Raw genomic sequence first — 20,731 nt, 5'->3', positions numbered from 1 at the left:
AAGTGTCAGCAAATGTCCTCAATTAAAAGTGATTTCCATGCTCACTATATCTCAGGGTTCTATTTTTCCTTCACTTTGGCCTGGTAATTCTTTATTATCTTGTTATTTAATTATGTTTTCAAGAAGCTTTTTCTTAATTTTTTCCAGCTTTTTAAATAGTTCCTACTAGAAGGTTTGATCAAATTACCTAGCCCACCATTCCTAAAAATAGGAAACCTCTCCACCTGAATGACATTTCTACCATTTCTACTGCCCATCCTAAAGATAATAGATTGGTGTTCCCTATACTTTTCAAAGCATCCATTCCTGAAGATTCAGAGATCCAGCTTCTTCTCCTGTACAGTGGTTGTCAGTGCTACCACTTTTTCTTTCCAGAACTGGATTAGGGCCAGGCTAACCAGGCAACAGACTGTGTGACAGTCCATATAGGATATTAAACCATCACTGAATACATTGGAAATATGTCAATTAACTGAGGTTTCCTTATACAATGCCTTACCCCGTTTGTGGAAAGTTAAATAGACCCACTCCCTCCAAAGTAGAATATGCCCTGTGGTAAAAATTTTAAAACATCTCTTCAGTAGCTATACTTTTCTCTGAACTTCTCCAACTCAGAGTCAGCCTGCTAATGGTTGCTGAAACTCTGTTACAGAGAATTGAAATTACAAAAATGAATCATGCATGGCATAGGCCATTTTCTGATATTTATTTTTAAATTTTTAAACTTTTTAATAAGGCTACCAAGGAAATGTCTACTTCAGAAAATAATAAAATTATAGGGGAGAATGAGAACTACAAAAAAGTGAGAACATTTTTTTAAATTTTTATTTATTTATGATAGTCACAGAGAGAGAGAGAGAGAGAGGCAGAGACACAGGCAGAGGAAGAAGCAGGCTCCATGCACCGGGAGCCCGACATGGGACTCGATCCCGGGTCTCCAGGATCGCGCCCTGGGCCAAAGGCAGGCACCAAACCGCTGCGCCACCCAGGGATCCCCAAAAAAGTGAGAACATTTTATGGAATATTTTTAGGGCAGCTTTAATCAATGGAAGTGAATTATTCATAAAAATAAGTTGTTCTTGCCACTTCTAAATAAATGTTGAACAAATATGTAAAGATTTTACATTGGACAGAGAGCTCTAAATTGTCAGTTCACCTAAATGTTTCTTGATTTTGTCTTCCCCTAGCTTAGGTGATCCCCAAAAGATACTCACAAATTCGCTTTTAATGTAGTTTTTCAAAATTTTGCTGCTAATCACTCTAGGCAAAGGAACTAGAGTTCCTTTATAAAAATAAAGGAATAGAAGTAAAAACTCTGAAATTTTCCAACCCTCTTATACCATTAGTCCTACATTACCACTCCTTACTACTTTCTGAAATAATAACCAAGTGCCATTAGATATCAGTTCTTTACTTTTATTCTTGACCATTAAACTCCATGCAACTACTGATTATTTCCTTTATCTTAGGAACACTATACCCAGGCATCAAGAAGCAGAAAGATGCATCTATGAAAGATGGCTTCTGGGTAGGATAACACGTATTTCCTTGCCTCTATGTGATCAGCACAGCTACATTTGTCGGGACTCTATCAGTTAAAGTTAGAAAAAAAAAATCCAAAATGGCTCAAGCAAAGGGTGAAGTGGGACAGTGGAGCTAGAAAGAGATTTGTTGGCTCACATAACTGAAAACATTTAAGAGTAAAGCTCTCTTTAGGCAAGGTCTAGTAGAGGGACTCAGACACCATCAAGAATTAGTATCTTTTTATCTCTCCTTTCTCTTTTTCTCTAAAATTGGCTTTATTCCAGATTCCAATAGGAGGCTCCAGAATCTATAAGCATTCATCAGACTCGATGCCAGAAGTCCTAGCAAACAATCAATCCCCTCTTCTTTCCCAACAGTCCTGTCAAAATGTCCAGACTTGAGTCTCAATGACCTGGTTTGCCTCATGTGCCCATCTGTGATCCAACCACTATGACCAAGGAGGTGAAAGTTGGTGGTTGGCCAGCACTCAGTCACATGTCTGCCTCTAGAGAGGAAACCAGTCCACTGGAACCTAGTAGATTGAGAAGGATACAAGAGCAGGCAAAAGTGCTATAACTTAGGTGATAACTCAAAAGAGCAGGCAAAGTGCTATAACTTAGGCGATAACTAACCCAGTCTGCCTGAAACTGAGGGGTTTCCCAGGTCTTATGACTTTCGGTGATATAACAGGGATGATCCTGAGCAAACCAGGATGACTGGTCACCTAGTGCTGGTATCAAATGATTCAAAAAGCTAACACTGAGACCCAATGCCCTGTGACCTAATAGCTGAAGCAGTACAAGATTCTCCCTGGAAATCTATGGTTTTTCCCTCTTTCAGGTCTTATGTAAGTCCTTCCTGCCCTGTCCTCTGTGGTTGGGCACTCACTGTCAGTCATCAGTGCACTACAGTGTGGGATAGATAGGTGAATTGCAGACTCAGTCTCAAGCTGCTCACTTAGCTAGATCCAAATGAGCCTGAACCACTCCAACCAGAGTTTCCAGTGCCCTTTCTGTTGGTAAGCTCTGCCTTGAGGGTCACTCACTAGTTTCTTGATTACTGTACTTCCCCCAGGCCCATGTCTAAATTCCTCTCTCTTCTCCTGATTCATTTCACTTCTCTTCATTTGTTTAAGATTTTATTTATTTATTTATGAGAGACACAGAGAGAGAGGCAGAGACATAGGCAGAGAGAGAATCAGGCTCCATGCAGGAAGCCCGATGTGGGACTCCATCCTGGGACTCCGGGATCATGCCCTGGGCCGAAGGCAGGAGCTCAACGGCTGAGCCACCCAGGCATTCTCTCTTCACTTTTTCCCTCTTTTCTCCTTGACCCTAAAGAATGAAGGTCACTGTCCCTTTGAGCCCATGTCTATTCCTCAGGCTTATAGTAATGGTTCTCTCACCTCACTCATATTTGCCAGTCTCTCTCAACTTACTTACAACTGCCTTGGCCAATAATTTTCAAACAGGGAATGTACGCAGCTCAGGGATGGGCCAAACAACCCACTAGGGTACAGAAAGATAATTTCAGAACTTCTATTTACAATCACTTTTGTATTATCTTCCTTTCATTTCCATGTACTGCCTGCCTCAATAACAGCTTTTTTAGACAAATGCATTCATTAATGAGTCCAATCAATCAGTGATGTTTCTTAGTCTCTGTCCCTAAAACATTCTAGATGAGTCCCTTATAAAGTCATAGTCTCTGTCCATAGGGACTTTTCATTGCTCACCCTGTCTTGCATATCTTCCATGTTTTTCACCAAACACACCAACCCTCTTCCACCCACCTCAGCCTCTGCCTCTCAACCAGATCATCCTGAGGCTTCAAGATCTCCTATCTTTGTCCATCTAATCTCCTCCCAAAATGAGCACCACCCCCCACCCTCAGGATCACCAAAATTTCCAGTCACCTTCAGCTCAAGAGCCATGTCTCTACCCCTGTATCTTGGCATTGTTCCCCTTCAACAATCGTAGTGGTGAGCATCTGACTGGCTATAAGACTCCAGCTCTGGTAATGGTTTTCCCATCTGAAAATAAATGAGGGAAAAGATGAGGATACTATGGAACATAAATACAAATATATATGTCCTAGCTATCCATGACTATGCTTTATTCTCAGATTGTGGTTTTTCTACATTTTTCTATTAAAATATTCTTTTTCTTGTAAATGAGAGTGATTGTTATAATTAATTATCACCTTGCTGGGCAAAATCAAAATTTGGTGTCATCTTGGGTTCTGGAATCTTTAATACAAAAATTTTCTTATTCATACAATTCAAAAGTCTGGAGATTACCACACCATCAGTAAACAGAAAAGGTTTTGTTTGATTTGTTTTTAAGATAGAGAGAAAAGAAGTTGATTCATAGGGTGAAATCCAAATAGTTCAGAAGAGGTTACAAACTAAGCAATGACATTCAATCATCAGGTCTTATTTTATTATTTTTTTTATTTTTGTTTTGTTTTGTTTATTTATTTTTATTGGAGTTCAATTTGCCAACATATAGCATAACACCCAGTGCTCATCCCACCAAGTGCCGCCCTCAGTGCCCATCACCCAGTCACCCCAACCTCCCACCCACCTCCCTTTCCACTACCCCTTGTTCGTTTCCCAGAGTTGGGTGTCTCTCATGTTTTGTCACCCTCACTGATATTTTCACTAATTTTCTCCCCTTTCCCCTTTATTCCCTTTCAGTAATTCTTATATTCTCCAAATGAATGAGACCATATAATGTTTGTCCTTCTCTGATTGACTTATTTCACTCAGCATAATACCCTCCAGTTCCATCCATGTTGAAGCAAATGGTGGGTATTTATCATTTCTAATGGCTGAGTCATATTCCATTGTATACATAGACCACATCTTCTTTATCTTTTCATCCTTCAATGGACACTGAAGCTCCTTCCACAGTTTGGCTATTGTGGACATTGCTGCTATAAACATTGGGGTGCAGGTGTCTCGGTCTTTCACTGCATCTGTATCTTTCAGGTAAATCCCCAGCAGTGCAGTTGCTGGGTCGTAGGGCAGGTCTATTTTTAACTCTTTGAGGAACCTCCACACAGTTTTCCAGAGTGGCTGCCCCAGTTCACATTCCCAGCAACAGTGCAAGAGGGTTCCCCTTTCTCCACATCCTCTCCAACACTTGTTGTTTCCTGTCTTATTAATTTTCACCATTCTCACTGGTGGGAGGTGGTATCTCACTGTGTTTTGATTTGTATTTCCCTGATGGCCAGAGATGCAGAGCATTTTCTCATGTGCTTGTTGGCCATGTTTATGTCTTCCTCTGTGAAATTGCTGTTCATGTCTTTTGCCCATTTCATGATTGGATTGTTTGTTTCTTGGCTGTTGAATTTAATAAGTTCTTTATAGATCTTGGATACTAGCCCTTTATCTGATACATCATTTGCAAATAACTTCTCCCATTCTGTAGGTTGTCTTTTAGTTTTGTTGACTGTTTCTTTTGCTGTGCAGAAGCTTTCTATCTTGATCAAGTCCCAATAATTCATTTTTGCTTTTGTTTCCCTTGCCTTTATGGATGTATCTTGTAAGAAGTTGCTGTGGTCAAGTTCAAAAAGAGTGATGCCTGTGTTCTCCTCTAGGATTCTGATGGATTCTTGTCTCACATTTAGATATTTCATCCATTTTGAGTTTATCTTTGTGTATGGCATAAGAGAATGGTCTAGTTTCATTCTTCTGCATGTGGATGCCCAATTTTCCCCACACCATTTATTAAAGAGACTGTCCTTTTTCCAGTGGATAGTATTTCCTGCTTTGTCGAATATTAGTTGACCATAAAGTTCAGGGTCCACTTCTGGGTTCTCTATTCTGTTCCATTGATCTATGTGTCTGTTTTTGTGCCAGTACCACACTGTCTTGATGACCACAGCTTTGTAGTACAACTTGAAATCTGGCATTGTGATGCCCCCAACTATGGTTTTCTTTTTTAATATTCCCCGGGCTATTCGGAGTTCATCAGGTCTTAGCACATCTCTTTCCTAATAGCAGAGTTTAGAGCTGGGGGATTGGGGAACATGAGGCACCTGGAACACTGAGCAGCAGTGAGGAAGGGATGCTCTCAAAGAAAGATAAACTGGTGAGGGCAGTCAGGCTCATCTGTGATATCATTGCACTAGTGCCAAGGGCTGATTCTGTCTTAAAACTTTTGCCCTAAAGGGGCCTCCTATATTTCAGGTATTCCTTGATATTGACAGGTACTGGCAACAGTAAAAACCCAAATATTGTGGATCCTGTCCAATCCTGTGCATTCCTGCTGCATCTTGCTTTATCACCAAAGGGGGCAGTGTTTGGGTTTCCCAACTGAAACTCCAGCAAACAAATAGGGACCTAATTCTTGTCTAGCCTGAAAAGATGCAGAATATTCAAATTCTTTTCCAAATATGCTAGGTATATTTTTACTAAAAATTCAGGTACTATTAGTCACTCAAACTGAGACTCAAAAATATGGCCAGATCTAGAGAACCAATGAACACTGAGCAGTATTAGATAGCCATGCTTATAGGCTTTAGAATTAAGTCTCAAAACTGAAATGGCATGAGGCACTTAGGTCATTTATACCCCCTATCCACAATCTGGGAATTATTATCTTGCTACTCCCACAAGCCAAACCAAATGTAAATGAGTCACTAAGTGACTGAATCCTGTCCTCGGAACACTCACATTAGGCTGAAACTCAGCGCTTAGGGGTCATTTTTCTGAGTCATATCTGACTTGGCAGCATGAGCTCATGGCAAGAACATGCTGAGTTTCTCCTGCCAGATTCTGGAATGGACATTTCACCTGGAAATAGTAGGTTGACTCTCTCACTTCTGGAAATTTTAATTTGTTTTTTCAGAGCCCACACTCAATGCTAGGGACCTCTGGACATAGTGGCATTCAGCCAGTTATTTTCAAAATATTCCTATACAGTAGGTAAAAAATATTCCTTATTTCTCTGAGAAACAGAGGCCCAGTTTTGGTGAAATGGTAAAACAATGTTGGAGTTAAGACATGAACTTCTTCACACATTATCATTCATACCAAGATAGCTTTGCTTCTGAGTCCCAGATTTGATAAAAAAAAAAAAAAAAAAAAGAACATTTTAAAACAATCCTACAAGTTTCCAAGAATCCTTGACCTCTGATCATCTGGAAAGAAGGTTAGATATAAGAAATGTTCTCTTGGCTGCAGGACTAATGTGAACATCCAGCATCCAGGAAGGCAGCTATAAGGAACAAGCCTCACAATCACTGAAGGGCATATTCCGTCAGAATTCTCTCTCCCCAGTGAAGGCCTCACAATTGCCCAATTACTGAGTACATCACCGAGATACAGTCTCCACTTTTTCTACTAGGCCTGAAATTTCTCCTAGGTGGTTCCCCTCCTCCTGAAGATCTAAATGAGATTGCTTTGAGCCCTCATTCCACTTTGGGAAAGTCTACTGCCCACTCCGTGATTTCTCAGAATTTTACATTTCATTCCCACTGCTGATTCCAACTCCCGGCCCACACTGAAGGCTTGTTCTCTGGTGTGCCCTTCCAGAGCTCTTCTTCCCTCTCCACTTCAGTATCAACCCAAATATGGAACTCAGCCTTCAGATGTTATTTGTTAGAGTGGTTTCAAGTTCACAGCAATATTGAATGGAAAGCACAGACAGAGAGTTCCACATACTCCAGCCCCCACACACGCATAGTCTCCCCCCGACTATCAATGTCCAGCACTGGAGTTCTACATCTGTCACAGTCGGTGAACTGACACTACCTCATCATCACCCAAAGTCCATAGTTTACATTAGCATATGCTCTTGGTGTTGCATATTCATGGATTTTGATAAGTATATAATGACATATGTCCACCCATTGTAGTATCATACAAAATAGCTTCACTGCCTTAAGAATCTTCTATGCTCCTTTGATTAATCCTCCCAGAGCTCTGAGCCCCTTATAATCACTGATCTTTTTTTATTGCCTCCATAGTTTTGCCATTTCCAGAATATCATATAGTTGGAATCATACAGAAACCTTTTCAGATTGGCTTCTTTCACTTAGTAATACGCATTTAAGTTTCTTCCATGTTGGGTAGCCTGGGTGGCTCAGCGCTTTAGCACCCCCTTTGGCCCACGGTATGATCCTGGAGACCCAGGATCGGGTCCCACATTGGGCTCCCTGCATGGAGCCTGCTTCTCCCTCTGCCTCTCTCTCTGTGTCTCTCATAAGTAAATAAATAAAATCTTTAAACAGAAAAAAAAAAAAGGTTCCTCCATGTCTTTTCATGGCTTGATAGATCCTTTCTTTGAGCTTTGGATAATATTCCATTGTCTGGATATACCAATTTATTTAACCATTCACCTACTGAAAAATATCTTGTTATTTTAGAGTTTGGGCAATTATGAATAAAGTCTTTATAAACATCTGTTGCAGGTTTTTGTAAGGATGTAAGTTTTCAATTCATCTGAGTAAACACTAAGGAGCACAACTGTTGGATCATATGCTAAGAGAATGTATTTTTGTTAGAAACTGCCCAACTGTCTTCCAAAGTGGCTGTACCTTTGCATTTCCACCAGTAGTGAGTGAGAGTTCCTGTTGTTCCACATCCTCATCAGAATTTGGTGTTCAGAATTGGCCATTCTAATAGGTATGTAGTAGTATCTTATTGTTTTAATTTGTAATTCCCTAATGACATATGATGTTTAGCATCTTTTCCTACGCTTATCTGTCATCTGTATATCTTCTTTGAGGAGGTACTGTTCAGGTATTTTGCTTATTTTTTAATCAGGCTCTTCATTTTCCTATTGCTGAGTTTTAAGGTCTTTGTAGATTTTGGATAGGAGTCCTTTATCCAAGCATGTTTTTTGGATACAAAATATTTCTTTGAAAATATTTTCCTTTTGCAAACATTTTCTATCTGTGGCTTGTTTTCTCATTGTTTTGAGGTTGATAGTTATTTTTATTCATAATTTTTGAAGATAGAATCCTGTCCTCTTTTTGTTTCTACTACTATAATCGATTACTGACTATAATTCCCTTCTTTTGGGTTTTCTCAAGGTTTTTCCCCTTTATCTTTTGTACCTTACAATACTATAATGTACCCACATGTTGATTTATTATTTTGGTGGAACTATTGGACATCTTTAATAAGGGATAATGCTTTTCATCAATCCTAGAGAATTCTTAGGCAATCACTTACCAAATAGTGTCTTTCTCTCAGTCTCTTTATTCTCTTGTTCTAGAACTCCTAGTAGATATATGTGGGAGCTTCTCATTCTATCCTCCATGCTTCTTATTGGCAGTGTCATGTTTTCTATCTCTTTATTTCGGTCTACATTTTGCATAATTTTCATAGTTCTATGCTTTTGTTCTATTTAATTTATTGAACTAAAGCAGCAGCGATACTTCGGCAGGGTCTCACAGATGCAGCCCTTTCATCTCCAAGTATTTTTGAGGTATGACCAACCTGTGGGCCCTTCCAGGCAGTGCCCTCTGCACCTGCTTTACCCTTTAGAGGGGAACCTGGCTAATCAGGGAAGAAACTCCCTCCAAAGGTAAACAGTGAGTAGAGTGTACATATGGTAGAAAACAAATGGCTCTTGGTACCATGTTGTGGAAATTATCTCACTTGGGCAGATAAAGGAGGAGGACACGCTCAGGTGGCACCGTTGAGTCCCCTCCTCCAATACACGGCCCATTTGTGACGTGTGCACCAACCTCTCGGAGAAAACTCTATCGCTACACTCTGCACGCTCAAAACTGGGCTATCCCTCTGTTGTGTGGTGCTCTGTGTCAACACTGCACCCCACCATGGCTGTCACTGCCTGCCAGGGCTTGGGGTTCATAGTTTCACTGATCGGGATTGCAGGCATCATTGCCGCCACCTGCATGGACCAGTGGAGCACCCAGGACTTGTACAACAACCCGGTGACAGCTGTGTTCAACTACCAAGGCCTGTGGCGCTCCTGTGTCCGCGAGAGCTCTGGCTTCACCGAGTGCCGGGGCTACTTCACCCTGCTGGGGCTGCCAGGTAAGGGCCGGGTGCAGCGGGCTGGCAGGGAGATGGAGGCCGCTGCCTGGGGCACCGGAGAGGGGCTGCTGGGGAATGAGAAGCCCCAGCTCCCACCACCAGAGTCAGAACAGGAATGCAGGAGCCTTAGGGAGAGGAGCTTTCTGAGCTGTCAGGGCTCCCGTTCCCCTAGTGATGGTGCCCAATTTCTCCCAAGGGGCACATCGTTTAAACAACTCCTATGTGAGCAATGTCATTGAGATCCAGTCACACACAGGAACAGGACTCAAGGGACCAACTTTAGCCCCCAGATTCCCCCTCCCTGAAATGGAGTCTGTGAATCTCATAAACAGTTTCATCCCAGGACCTCTTGTGCCTGGGCCGGACTTCCAGGGAAGCCTAAGCATGTGGCAGCTGCAACAGGAAGGGGCAGAGGAAAGGCATGCAGAAAAACAACTGACTGCTGTGTTTCTTTGGGGTGCGCCAGATGGGCCCCTTCTCTGTGGCTCTACGCTCCTGAACTCCAGATAATATTGGCCATGTGGAATCAGATTCAGGGTGCTCTCTGCACAGAGGCCTTTTGTGGCAAGTGATATCTGCCCCACAGGCAAGGTGTGTGGGCTGTGATGCCCACTGCCCCAGACTGGTATTAACCACACAAGGATTGTGTGATTGTCATTTTAACTTGAAAAAAAAATCAGGTTTCAAGAGTAGGTATTAAAAGTGTTTTTTTTTTTTTAAAGGAGTAGATGTTAAAAGTGTCTTTCACCCATGTAACAGAGTAAGACAATGAATAAACTTGTCATTTTTTATTTTTTAGTGCTTCATTCCTTCCATAAATATACATCAAAATCTTGAGAAGGACACTGATACAAGATGGGCATTGTAGGGAGCACAGGAAATAAAAAAGTGGGGCTCTCCCCTCCAGGAACTTTGCCATCTGACTGTAGGGTTAAGATTCAGACACACACAGAAGGTGACAAGTAAAGATTTAAGTCACAGAGTGAATCATTCTTTAATACACTCCACACCTACTGATGGAGAGCTCACTGCACTCTCAGGATTACTGGGGCTAGTACCCTCAAAAATATGAAAGTGCACCCCAGTCTGGGTATGACAAGGTACCAAGTGAGGCCAGAGGGCCAGTGCTATAGAGATGAGATGAGGATGGAACTGCTCAGGAAAGGTTCCAATGAGGAGGAAAAACCACAAGTAACCCTCAAAAGGCAGGTAGAGTTTGAAAAGGGCAGCAGCACAAGCAAGGGCAGAAGGGTGCTACCACTTGGGTCTTACTTGGGGCAAAATCAAAGAATGACCTTTGCTGAAGGAGAGGGTTTGTGTAGGCACGATAATGGAGGGCATTGATTGCCATTGTTAAAGAGGTCAGGACTGGGTATAAACAATAGGACATGAATCAGATCAGTGAGTGACCAGCTGCGGATTCAGTGGGGCCTCCCTCCGCTACTGGAGCAAAGATGAGCCACTCCCACATCCGGGTATCTTGCTGACCCAGCCTTGGCTCTGATCTAACCAGTTGTCCTTGGGATTCTCCTCCACCTCAAATACAAAAACTCAAGATCTCTCCAGAGACTAGGACCTGGGTCAATGCAGAGCTAGAGGCGTTAGTGGAGGAAATCAGCCTGGAGCTGACCTCTTGCTGCACAGAGCACCCATGTGACTGCTGAGGAGTTTGTGCTGCTCCACAAAGGGAGGATAACAATGGCGGATCATGGACTAGGACTTGAGTAAACACTTGGCTTGCAACACTTTATGTAACCTCTGCAAACCGCCCTGTAGGCTTGGGGTTATTATTAACACCCTTTTAGAAACAAGGAGTAACTTCCCCAAAGTCATATACAGATGGAGTCAGGGCTCAGACCCTGTTCTGCCTTCATGGATACCCAGCTGGTTGTCCTAACATGGAGCCCTGAGACTCTCCGGCTCCAAACAGAAATCTCTACCGACCCAAAGCAAAAATCGCCAAGGTGGAGGGACCTTCCTAGCCTCACCTCCTGGCTAAGCCTGGTGCCCCAACCCCACACAGACTTCTCCTTGGGCAGCTATCCTGGATTAACAACATCTGTCAACACACCCCATATTTATCTTACAGATGGAGCCTGAGAGGGGCCCAGCAACTTGCCCAAGCTTACAGAGTTAACATTGGGCCAGATTGAAACTGCCCCTTAGGACTTCTCTCAGAACCTTCAAGTGTTATGTGTGTGTGTGTGTGTGTGTGTGTGCGCACACGCATGTGTAAATCCTGTCACTAGTTTAGAGAACTATTTTTTTAAAGAGTTTTGTAGGAATCCCTTTTAAAGGAAAAAAAAATCTTACAGACCCTCAATGTTCACTTAACTTATACTTATTTTAATGTTACTTGAATTTATTCAAGTATAACAGTAGATTTAAATTCTTAATGCATATAAGTTTTATACAAGTACAAAAAGCACATTTGCAAATGTAATGTAAGTAACGCTGAAAAACTAATCTAAATTTCAAAATTAGGTTGGTGTTGGGGATAGTGTTCATGTGCATTGGGAGTTTAACAGACAAAGATATAACCTCAAATCCAATTTTGCATTTTCCCTGTTTCAGTGTTTTGACTTCAATATTATTAATGCAGATTCTTTATTTGCATAGGTTTGTTTTACAAAATGGTGTTAATAAGTTCAAGGTACTTACATCTCACACCAGCCTCATCTTTCTTGTGGTAATAAGGTGTCTGTGGCTTGATAGCTCTTTGCAGTGGTCTTGTTCATTTAGGTTTAAGTTGTATTGAAATGTGGCTCTAAGGTTATCAACCCAATTATTTCTGGAACTTGGAAGGGAAAGTTCTCTGCCATACATTTACCACCACTGATTATTGCAATCAAGTATGTGGAAAGACAGGACAGTGCAATGCTGCTGGTGAAGCTAGTGTGGTGTTGACCACAAGGCATTGGTGCCCTAGCTTAGAGTGTCAGCACCACAAAGTAGAGAGAAATTGCCCTGATTGCAACTTCGGTTTGAGGAAGAATGAACCTTGTCTTCATGTAGGAGTTGAGATTACTTCACTGTCCTCTGGTATAAACATGATCATTAACAAAAACACATTTTTTAAAAAAAAGGGGGGGGATCCCTGGGTGGCGCAGCGTTTTGGCGCCTGCCTTTGGCCCAGGGCGCGATCCTGGAGACCCGGGATCGAATCCCACGTCAGGCTCCCGGTGCATGGAGCCTGCTTCTCCCTCTGCCTATGTCTCTGCCTCTCTCTCTCTGTGTGTGACTATCATAAATAAATAAAAATTAAAAAAAAAAAAACCTGAACCATAAGAGGCCAGCCTGAGGATCTGGAATGTACTTGTCTTAATTTCCCTTCCATTGTCATTGAAATGAAAGTACAGAATTCTAAAATTTCTATTGAGAAGCTATACACTTCCCAGAAGACTCTCAGGCTCAGAGGGAAGAAGTCAGGCACAACCAAACCTTCCAGAGGAACTCTAGGCATAGGACTGGCAGTCACCTTCCTAGGTAAAATCATTTCACTAGGCCCATAACTAGCAGCCAACTTGTCTGGGCTGGCCAGATTTGGACAAGTGCCCGTCTTGGCAGGGATAAGGAAGAAAAAGCAAGGGCCTCTCCCACACACAGAAATAATAGGAAAATAAATAACACAGAAATTGTGGCATTAGAAGGAATCCTTAATTATTCAACAAATATTTGTTGAACACCTATTATGTCCCAGGCTGTCTACACCTAAGGAACATAGGTATCACAAATCTAGAAGGAGACAAAGAGTAAACAGACCATTGTAATGCAAGTGTTCTCAGCCTCAGCATTATTTACATTCTGGACCATATAATTCTTTTTTCTGTTCTGTGCCTTGTAGGATAGTTAGCAGCATCCCTAGTCTCTACCCACTAGACAGGAGTAGCAGCACCCTCTACCCAGTTGTGATAACCAAACATCTCCAAACATTGTGCCCTGTCCCTGGAGGGCAAAATCAGACCCCGTTAAGAATCAGTGCAAGAAAGTATAGTAAGTGTCTTGTATGGTATGGGGTATAGACATGAGGAAAAGAAGGCTTTCTAAAGGAAATGCCAGTGAGGCCAAATTACTAGGGAAGCATATGAGTTACTCAAGGAAGTAAAAAGGTAAAGGGTTTTCCAGAAAGAGAGAATATCATCTGGAAAAGCATGAGAGAGCATAGTGTATTAATAGAAATAAAATAACTTAGTTTTATGTGATATGAGCTGGAGGAGGGGGTGATATAGTACAACGACATGCGTTAAACACTTAGGAATGATAATTTTAAATATTTTGCAAGAATCAAAATGAAAAACAAGCTCTACTAAGGAAAAGTTAAGTCTTAATTAAGGTTCCTAGATAATAATATTATAAAGATATGAATTTATGAAGATGTGGATTTGTCCCTAATTAATGTATAGTAATAAATATTATTTTATTATTATTAATAAAATTTATTGAGACCTTACTGTGTGCTAGGTATTTGTTTAATAAATTAGCATATATTAATTTCATAAATTACATAATTATATACGTTTACATAAATTACCTATGCATACTGTAATTGTCACAACAACCCTATGAAGTAAGTAGTAATAGTATCTCCATTTTATAGATGAAGAAACTGAAGCACAGAAAGATTAAAGAATTTGCCTGATGACATTTTAATAGTAAGTGGCAAGGGGAAGATTCAAACTCAGGCAGACTTTCTCCAGAGCCTAAGCTGCATACCAAGAATTCTAATCAAAATATCAGCAAGAGTTTTCCTTTGGGAACTTGACAAAGTCATTAATCTGTAAGAAGAAGCAGATGAAATTAACCTTTCATAGTTTTTTTCAGAATAAAATATAAATAGTGAGCTAACTCCACCAGATACTTAACCACATTCTAAAGGTGTAGTAATTAAAAGTGCACTTTGGCCCAAAGATGGACAGACTGGTCAATGGAACAAAATCTAAAATTAGAAGTACATATTGTGAATTTCATGTAGATAGAGGAGGATTTACAAAGCAATGGGGAAAGGAAAGGTTATTCAATAAGAAATTGCAGAAACTGCAGAAATTATTGATTAGATTTTTCAAGAGAAAAAAGGATTATAGTAGCAATCAACATGTATACCAAAATAGGTTCCAGATTAGGTAATGTAAAAATACACAAAATACTTTTAAATCTTCTAAAATTCTAAAATGATTCTAATAATGTTTTCTTCCCTTAAATAGAAAATAAATTCCTAAGCACAGAAATGATGAAAGAAACTCAAAAGCAAACTCATTTGCTTTGTGAATGACTACATCATTCAAGTATTTATTAAGTATGTATTATGCACCAGGTACTATGAAGCAATAAATGGAATATGTAAAACCATGAAAAATTTAAAAAACAAATAATCGATGAGAGAAGATCTTTTTAGTAATTATAACAGTATATTAAGATCTTAAACAAATAATCTATTCAATAAATCAATAGGCAAAGTGCTAAAATTACAGTAAATAGAAAGAAGCACAAACTGACAATGTAGGAAAAGGGAAAAAATAGATCATCATAAATATTTGTTTTTAAAACAAAGCTTCAAACTCAGTAATCAAAATGATGCAAATTAAAACAAATGATCATGTATAACTTACCAAATTCACAAATGAGATGAGCATGCAGTGAGACAAGATCTCTCAAATACTGCCGTTGGAATAAAATTCATAGAAAAAAAATCTGATTCCATGTAAAAAAGTTTTTTTTTTTTTATGATAGTCACAGAGAGAGGCGGGGGGCGGGCAGAGACACAGGCAGAGGGAGAAGCAGGCTCCATGCACTGGGAGCCCGACGTGGGATTCCATCCCGGGTCTCCAGGATCGCGCCCTGGGCCAAAGGCAGGCGCCAAACCGCTGTGCCACCCAGGGATCCCAAAAAGATTTTTTTTAAACTTCACACCCTTTGACATCTTAATTCTAGATTCTTCGGAATCTATTTTAACTAATCAGAAGTTCCAGCAAATAGTTATGCAAAAATGTTCATCATAACATTGTTTTTTACACACACATACACACACACACACAAAAAAAAAAAAACAAACTGGGGGAAGGTGTAATCCAACTGTATAAGAATAGGTGCTGTTTAGCTGAATAACAGCATCTCTATCTAATGGAATATTAATCTGTTAGTATTAAAATACTAATTTGCTCATATCAAATTAAATTTTTAATAGTAAACATATTAAATGATGTTTACAAGAAGCTTTAATTGTCTATATATGCAATTAGGTAAAAAGAGCAAAAGATCAAGTTATATAATTTCTTAATCATGTGAAAATATAGATATGGAGAAAAGATGAAAAGGAAATATGTCAAATATTTTGTTCAGGATTTAAAATTATAAGTGATTTGTTAAAATTTTCTCTACTTCAAATTTCCTATTATGAGCACCCAAAAGTGAAATCAGAAATTAGAGTTATACAGTGTGGTAATTTTTTAAAAGAAAAAAATTAACAGATGTATCAATGATTTGTCTTGCTAGAATACTCATTTTACTCCTCGTATTTCTAGCTATGATATTTTATATTGCTATTTGACCACCATTTTTGTCTAATTACCATAGAAGACATTATGCATATTAATATTCCTAAGAAGACATAAGGAAAAGATGGGAGAAATTTTTCTCCAATATCATAAAATAATATAAACCACTGAACATTTATAACTTGAATGGCACTACCATACCATATTTAAACCTGAATAAGGGTATGATTTCCCTGAAGAAATCAGCAAGAGATTTTGCTTCATTTTAAAGATTTTTTTTTAATTTTTATTTATTTATGATAGTCACAGAGAGAGAGAGAGAGAGAGAGAGAGGCAGAGACACAGGCAGAGGGAGAAGCAGGCTCCATGCAAGGGAGCCTGATGTGGGACTCGATCCCGGGTCTCCAGGATCGCGCCCTGGGCCAAAGGCAGGCGCCAAACCGCTGCGCCACCCAGGGATCCACCATTTTAAAGATTTTTAAGCAAAGTTATACCAACCCCATTATTGTTAAATAGAATCTAACCATGAATTATTATTATATATTATGAAAATCAGGCCATGAATTGTTATTATTATTAGAGATACATGTAATGTATTTTAACAAAGCCTCTTGCATGAACAAGGAAGTTGGATTTTCCTCTGTGAACACCCATTCACTCTTTGGCAGTAAACTTAAAGCAGTGGTCGTTCATTTTATGACACAGAAAACCCACCCAAAAAGTGACAAATTCCATCTTCCAGATGTTTTAAAACCTATCAATATGTATTTCACATTTAAAAAATACATAGGAACGCCTGGGTGGCTCAGTAGTTGAGCATCTGCCTTCAGCTCACAGCATGATCCCAGAGCCCCAGGATTGCAGGGAGTCCCACATCAGGCTCCCTGCATGGAGCCTGCTTCTCCCTCTGCCTGTGTCTCTGCCTCTCTTTCTGTGTCTCTCATAAAAAAATAAATAAAATCTAAAACAAACTTAAAAATCAAAAAAAAGTACATAGACTTACATTTTTTTAAAAAATATGTGGACTCACATTTTCCCTTTATTCATTTAGCATTCTGCTAGGGAGAAGTAGCTTTAGTTTATCCTTTAAAATTAACGTTACCTTCTTCCAAAAAATAAAGTCACTGGCACCATTTCCAACAAAAAAGGAAGCTAATTCATTATTGCCTGAATAACTATTTTTCCCTGATCTTGAAATTTTGCATAAGAACATTTGCATAGGGAAAGGAGAGGGAAACTGCCATGAGTGAGAATAGATAACTTGTAATAACCTATTTCTTTTCTTTTTTCCATTTTCAATCCATAGTATCATAGTCAAGGTACAAGGTGGGTATTAGACAAATGTCATAAAATGAACAACTGGAAACCAAACTCTTTATAAATAAAAATCCTGTGTCTTAGTTGAAGCAAAAGCAAAATGAAACAATGAATCACTCTTGAACTATTCCAATATTTTCCAGTCTCATAAATCAATCCCCATCCAGCAGCAGAGACCAGAGGTGCTTTTTCTAGTTGCTTCTTCTTCACCCTTTGGGCTTGGCCTTGTAACTCAGTTCAGGGAAAACAGACACCAACGCTGTTGCATCATAAGTGATAGAACTCTTGCTTACTTTTTTTTTTTTTTTTTTAGTTTTCTGGCTCATGATTCACTCTCTACAGTGATCACAGAACCCAAAGCAAGATAAGCAATTGAGGGGAGTGTGGCCTCCATTCAAACTAGGGGGAGACCTTCCATATTTGCTTTCTGTGTTTGCTGGGAAAAAAGGAATAGGAGCAGTGGCCGGGTGCACTCAAGATAACATTGAAATGTCCGATGCAAAAGCTTGTTTCCTGGAGAACCTGTGTGGGTTAGAAAGTTGTATGTTGGGTGTGTTTCCAGGCCTGGAAATCTAGAGGTGGGGAAACTATAATTAAAATGGCTCTGGGGGCACCTGAGTGGCTCAGGCTGTTAGGTGTCCAACTCTTGATTTCAGTTCAATCTCAACCTCAGAGTTGGGAGTTCAAGCTCTACTATGGGCTCCACACTGGGCATGGAGCCTACTTTAAAAAAAAAAAAAAAAAAAAAAGATGGTTCTGAATTCAAAGGCCAGATACACATGACCCCCAGGAAGTGGCAGGTCAACCAATTCTCTAACAAAATTGAACAGGTTAGGCAAAATGCAATGGTTAATTTCTGGCCAAGTTTCTCTTTTTTGTCATTACATAATTCCTGATATTTTGACCAATTATAGTGAAAACTTTTCTGCGAAATGTGGAAGACAGTGTGTGAGATCTAAAAGGGCCCCGAAGTATTCTACTTTAGTCTGCAAATGTTACAGATGAAGAAACTGTGACCTACAGGGGCCGAACAGTTTGTTCAAAATCACCCAGCACCCAGTGTGTTAGTGACGGTGTCAGGAGCAGATCCCGGGATGCTCAACAACCAGATTAGGGGCTTAGGCTCAGCCAGCCCTGATCCCTTCTCTGGCCTTTCCAGAACCTTCTGCGTCTGCCATGTGGTCTCCATGTGGTTCTCATGGCATGAGTGAAAGGGTGAGGTGGAGGTCAGCAGGTATCTCCCTTCTTCTCATCCTATCTCCAATACTGTAAAACAAAAGCAAATCTCTAGGATTTGACTTCCTGTTCTCAAAAGTGAGAACACATTGCCTGCCTCTCCCACTCCACAGGGAAATAGGGAAGGGGCACCGGACCTTAGAGAAGCAGGGACTGGAGCTCCACCTTCGCTGACTCTATTGCATCTGTGATTCATAGCACTTGGACAAGTTCCTGAATCGATTCCCCCCTCATTTGCCTCAAAATATATGGGTGTGGGATACTAATACCTACTCTACCCATTTCTGTAAGAGCAAAATGGAAAGATGTACATGAAAAATAGTGAGTGTATGAGTTGTGAGGATAAAAATGGGACGGTCTGGGTTAAGACACGGACTCCTGGGGTCTGTAAGTGAGGTCAGCCCAAGGGGTTTCCTGGGATGAGCAGAGCCTAAAAGAAAAGCTTGCGGGGGTTGTCAGAGGTACCGGACTCGTCGTCGTGGCCTTTGGGAAGGGTGTCCCTTCAGATCTCTGTGCTCTCAAGCCGGCGCAGCCTGCGCAGCTGGGCAGGACAAGTGCCTCTTGGGGCCACTACCCTAACAAATGAAAAAATAATGCCCTTGAACCAAGAGTGAAACTGAACTATCTAAGGAAAACAGTGTGAGCAAACACCCGGGGCTGAGGGAAACCATCTGATCGGGGCAGCCACCCACACGCCGCCGGGAGGAAGGCGCCGCTGCTCCCTGGGCCCGCGGCCGGAGGCGCGCAGGCCAAGGCCATGTCCACCACCACGTGCCAGGTGGTGGGCTTCCTCCTGTCCCTCCTGGGCCTGGCGGGCTGCATCGCCGCCACCGGGATGGACATGTGGAGCACCCAGGACCTGTACGACAACCCCGTTACCGCCGTGTTCCAGTACGAGGGGCTCTGGCGGAGCTGCGTGAGGCAGAGCTCAGGGTTCACCGAGTGCCGGCCCTACTTCACCATCCTGGGCCTTCCAGGTAGGCCGCGGGAGCCGCGCAGGTGAGGCCGCGGGAGCCCGCAGGTGAGGCCGCGGGAGCCGCGCAGGTGAGGCCCCGGGAGCCGCGCAGGTGAGGCCCTGGCAGCTGCGCAGGTGAGGCCGCGGGAGCCGCGCAGGTGAGGCCCCGGGAGCCGCGCAGGTGAGGCCCCGGGAGCCGCGCAGGTGAGGCCCCGGGAGGGGCCGGCCGCGCCCCCCACCTCTGCGTGTGACCCTTGCAGTGTTGGCTCTGAAGAAAAGGTGTGAATTAGAGACGTTGGCCCCGTGACAAAGAGGGCTAGAGTCGTACCTGAGAAAATCGGAGAATTCCTACTCCAGTCAAAGGAAGCGCGAGGTCATGAAAAGAAGGGCTCTATTGTCAGAGCCTGCATGCTCGGGATACTTGGAGTAGTCGTGTGCATGCATGTGCGTGTGACTTGCCTGTGCATCCATGGGAGTGAGGAAGCAGGATGGTGAATGTCTTCGTCCAGCCAGAAACGTTTAAGGAGAGCTCGTTTCATTGCATTTTCGATTCAATTAGATTTTTCTTTGAAAAGTTGGAGTCTCTGTAAGTGCCAGAAGATATATATTGCCATTAAATTAGAACTATTCCTTTTCTTGCTTTGCATTGAGAAGTTCTAGTATGCACTCCTAAAAAACAATGTATGCCAGGATATTATAAAGTCATACTCATAAATATAATTTATAATAATCTCATAATATAAATATAATTATAACTCTGACATCTTTGCACCCCTGAAGATGAAGTAGGTTAAGCCCCTGCTTTTTTTATTTTTTTTAAGACTTTATTTATTTATTCATGAGAGACACAGAGAGAAAGAGAGGCAGAGACACAGGCAGAGGGAGAAGCAGGCTCCTAGCAGGGAGCCCCATGTGGGACTTGATCCTGGGTCTGGGTCTCCAGGGTCACACCCTGGGCTGAAGACAGCGCTAAGCCGCTGAGCCACCCGGGCTGCCCAAGCTCCTGCTTTTAACGCAGATTATTTCAAACATACATATACAAACTCTAGATATTACGGGAGCTACTTGTATTTAAAGAACAAGGGTGGGCAAAAAAGAAAACAAAAGGCCAGTCTTATTAGTGGCTCCAAGGAGTGGCCAAGATATTGAGTTTGGTGAGGAAGGGAATAGTGTTGGGTTTGCCACTCTGAA

The 20,731-nt window shown here is 41.4% G+C and overlaps 1 protein-coding gene across 3 annotated transcripts in view; it reads left to right on the top strand.

Moving 5' to 3' along the window:
* Positions 1-9,208: 9,208 nt before the first annotated feature.
* CLDN18 (claudin 18) overlaps positions 9,209-20,731 on the top strand; it is a 29,449-nt gene continuing 17,926 nt past the window's right edge. Inside the window, exon 1 of one of the 3 annotated variants that reach the window (XM_077865013.1) lies at positions 9,209-9,541. In XM_077865013.1, coding sequence (XP_077721139.1) covers positions 9,322-9,541 — 220 coding nt within the window. In that variant the 5' untranslated portion in view covers positions 9,209-9,321. Of the gene's footprint in view, positions 9,542-19,193; positions 19,563-20,731 lie in introns of those variants that run through there. The other 2 variants (XM_077865011.1, XM_077865012.1) reach the window with 2 other exon arrangements.

The sequence above is a fragment of the Canis aureus genome, chromosome 22 (assembly GCF_053574225.1).
Source record: "Canis aureus isolate CA01 chromosome 22, VMU_Caureus_v.1.0, whole genome shotgun sequence".
Lineage (NCBI taxonomy): Eukaryota > Metazoa > Chordata > Mammalia > Carnivora > Canidae > Canis > Canis aureus.
The sequence above is the reverse complement of the archived record's forward strand: the minus strand, read 5'-3'. Positions and strand labels throughout refer to the sequence as shown.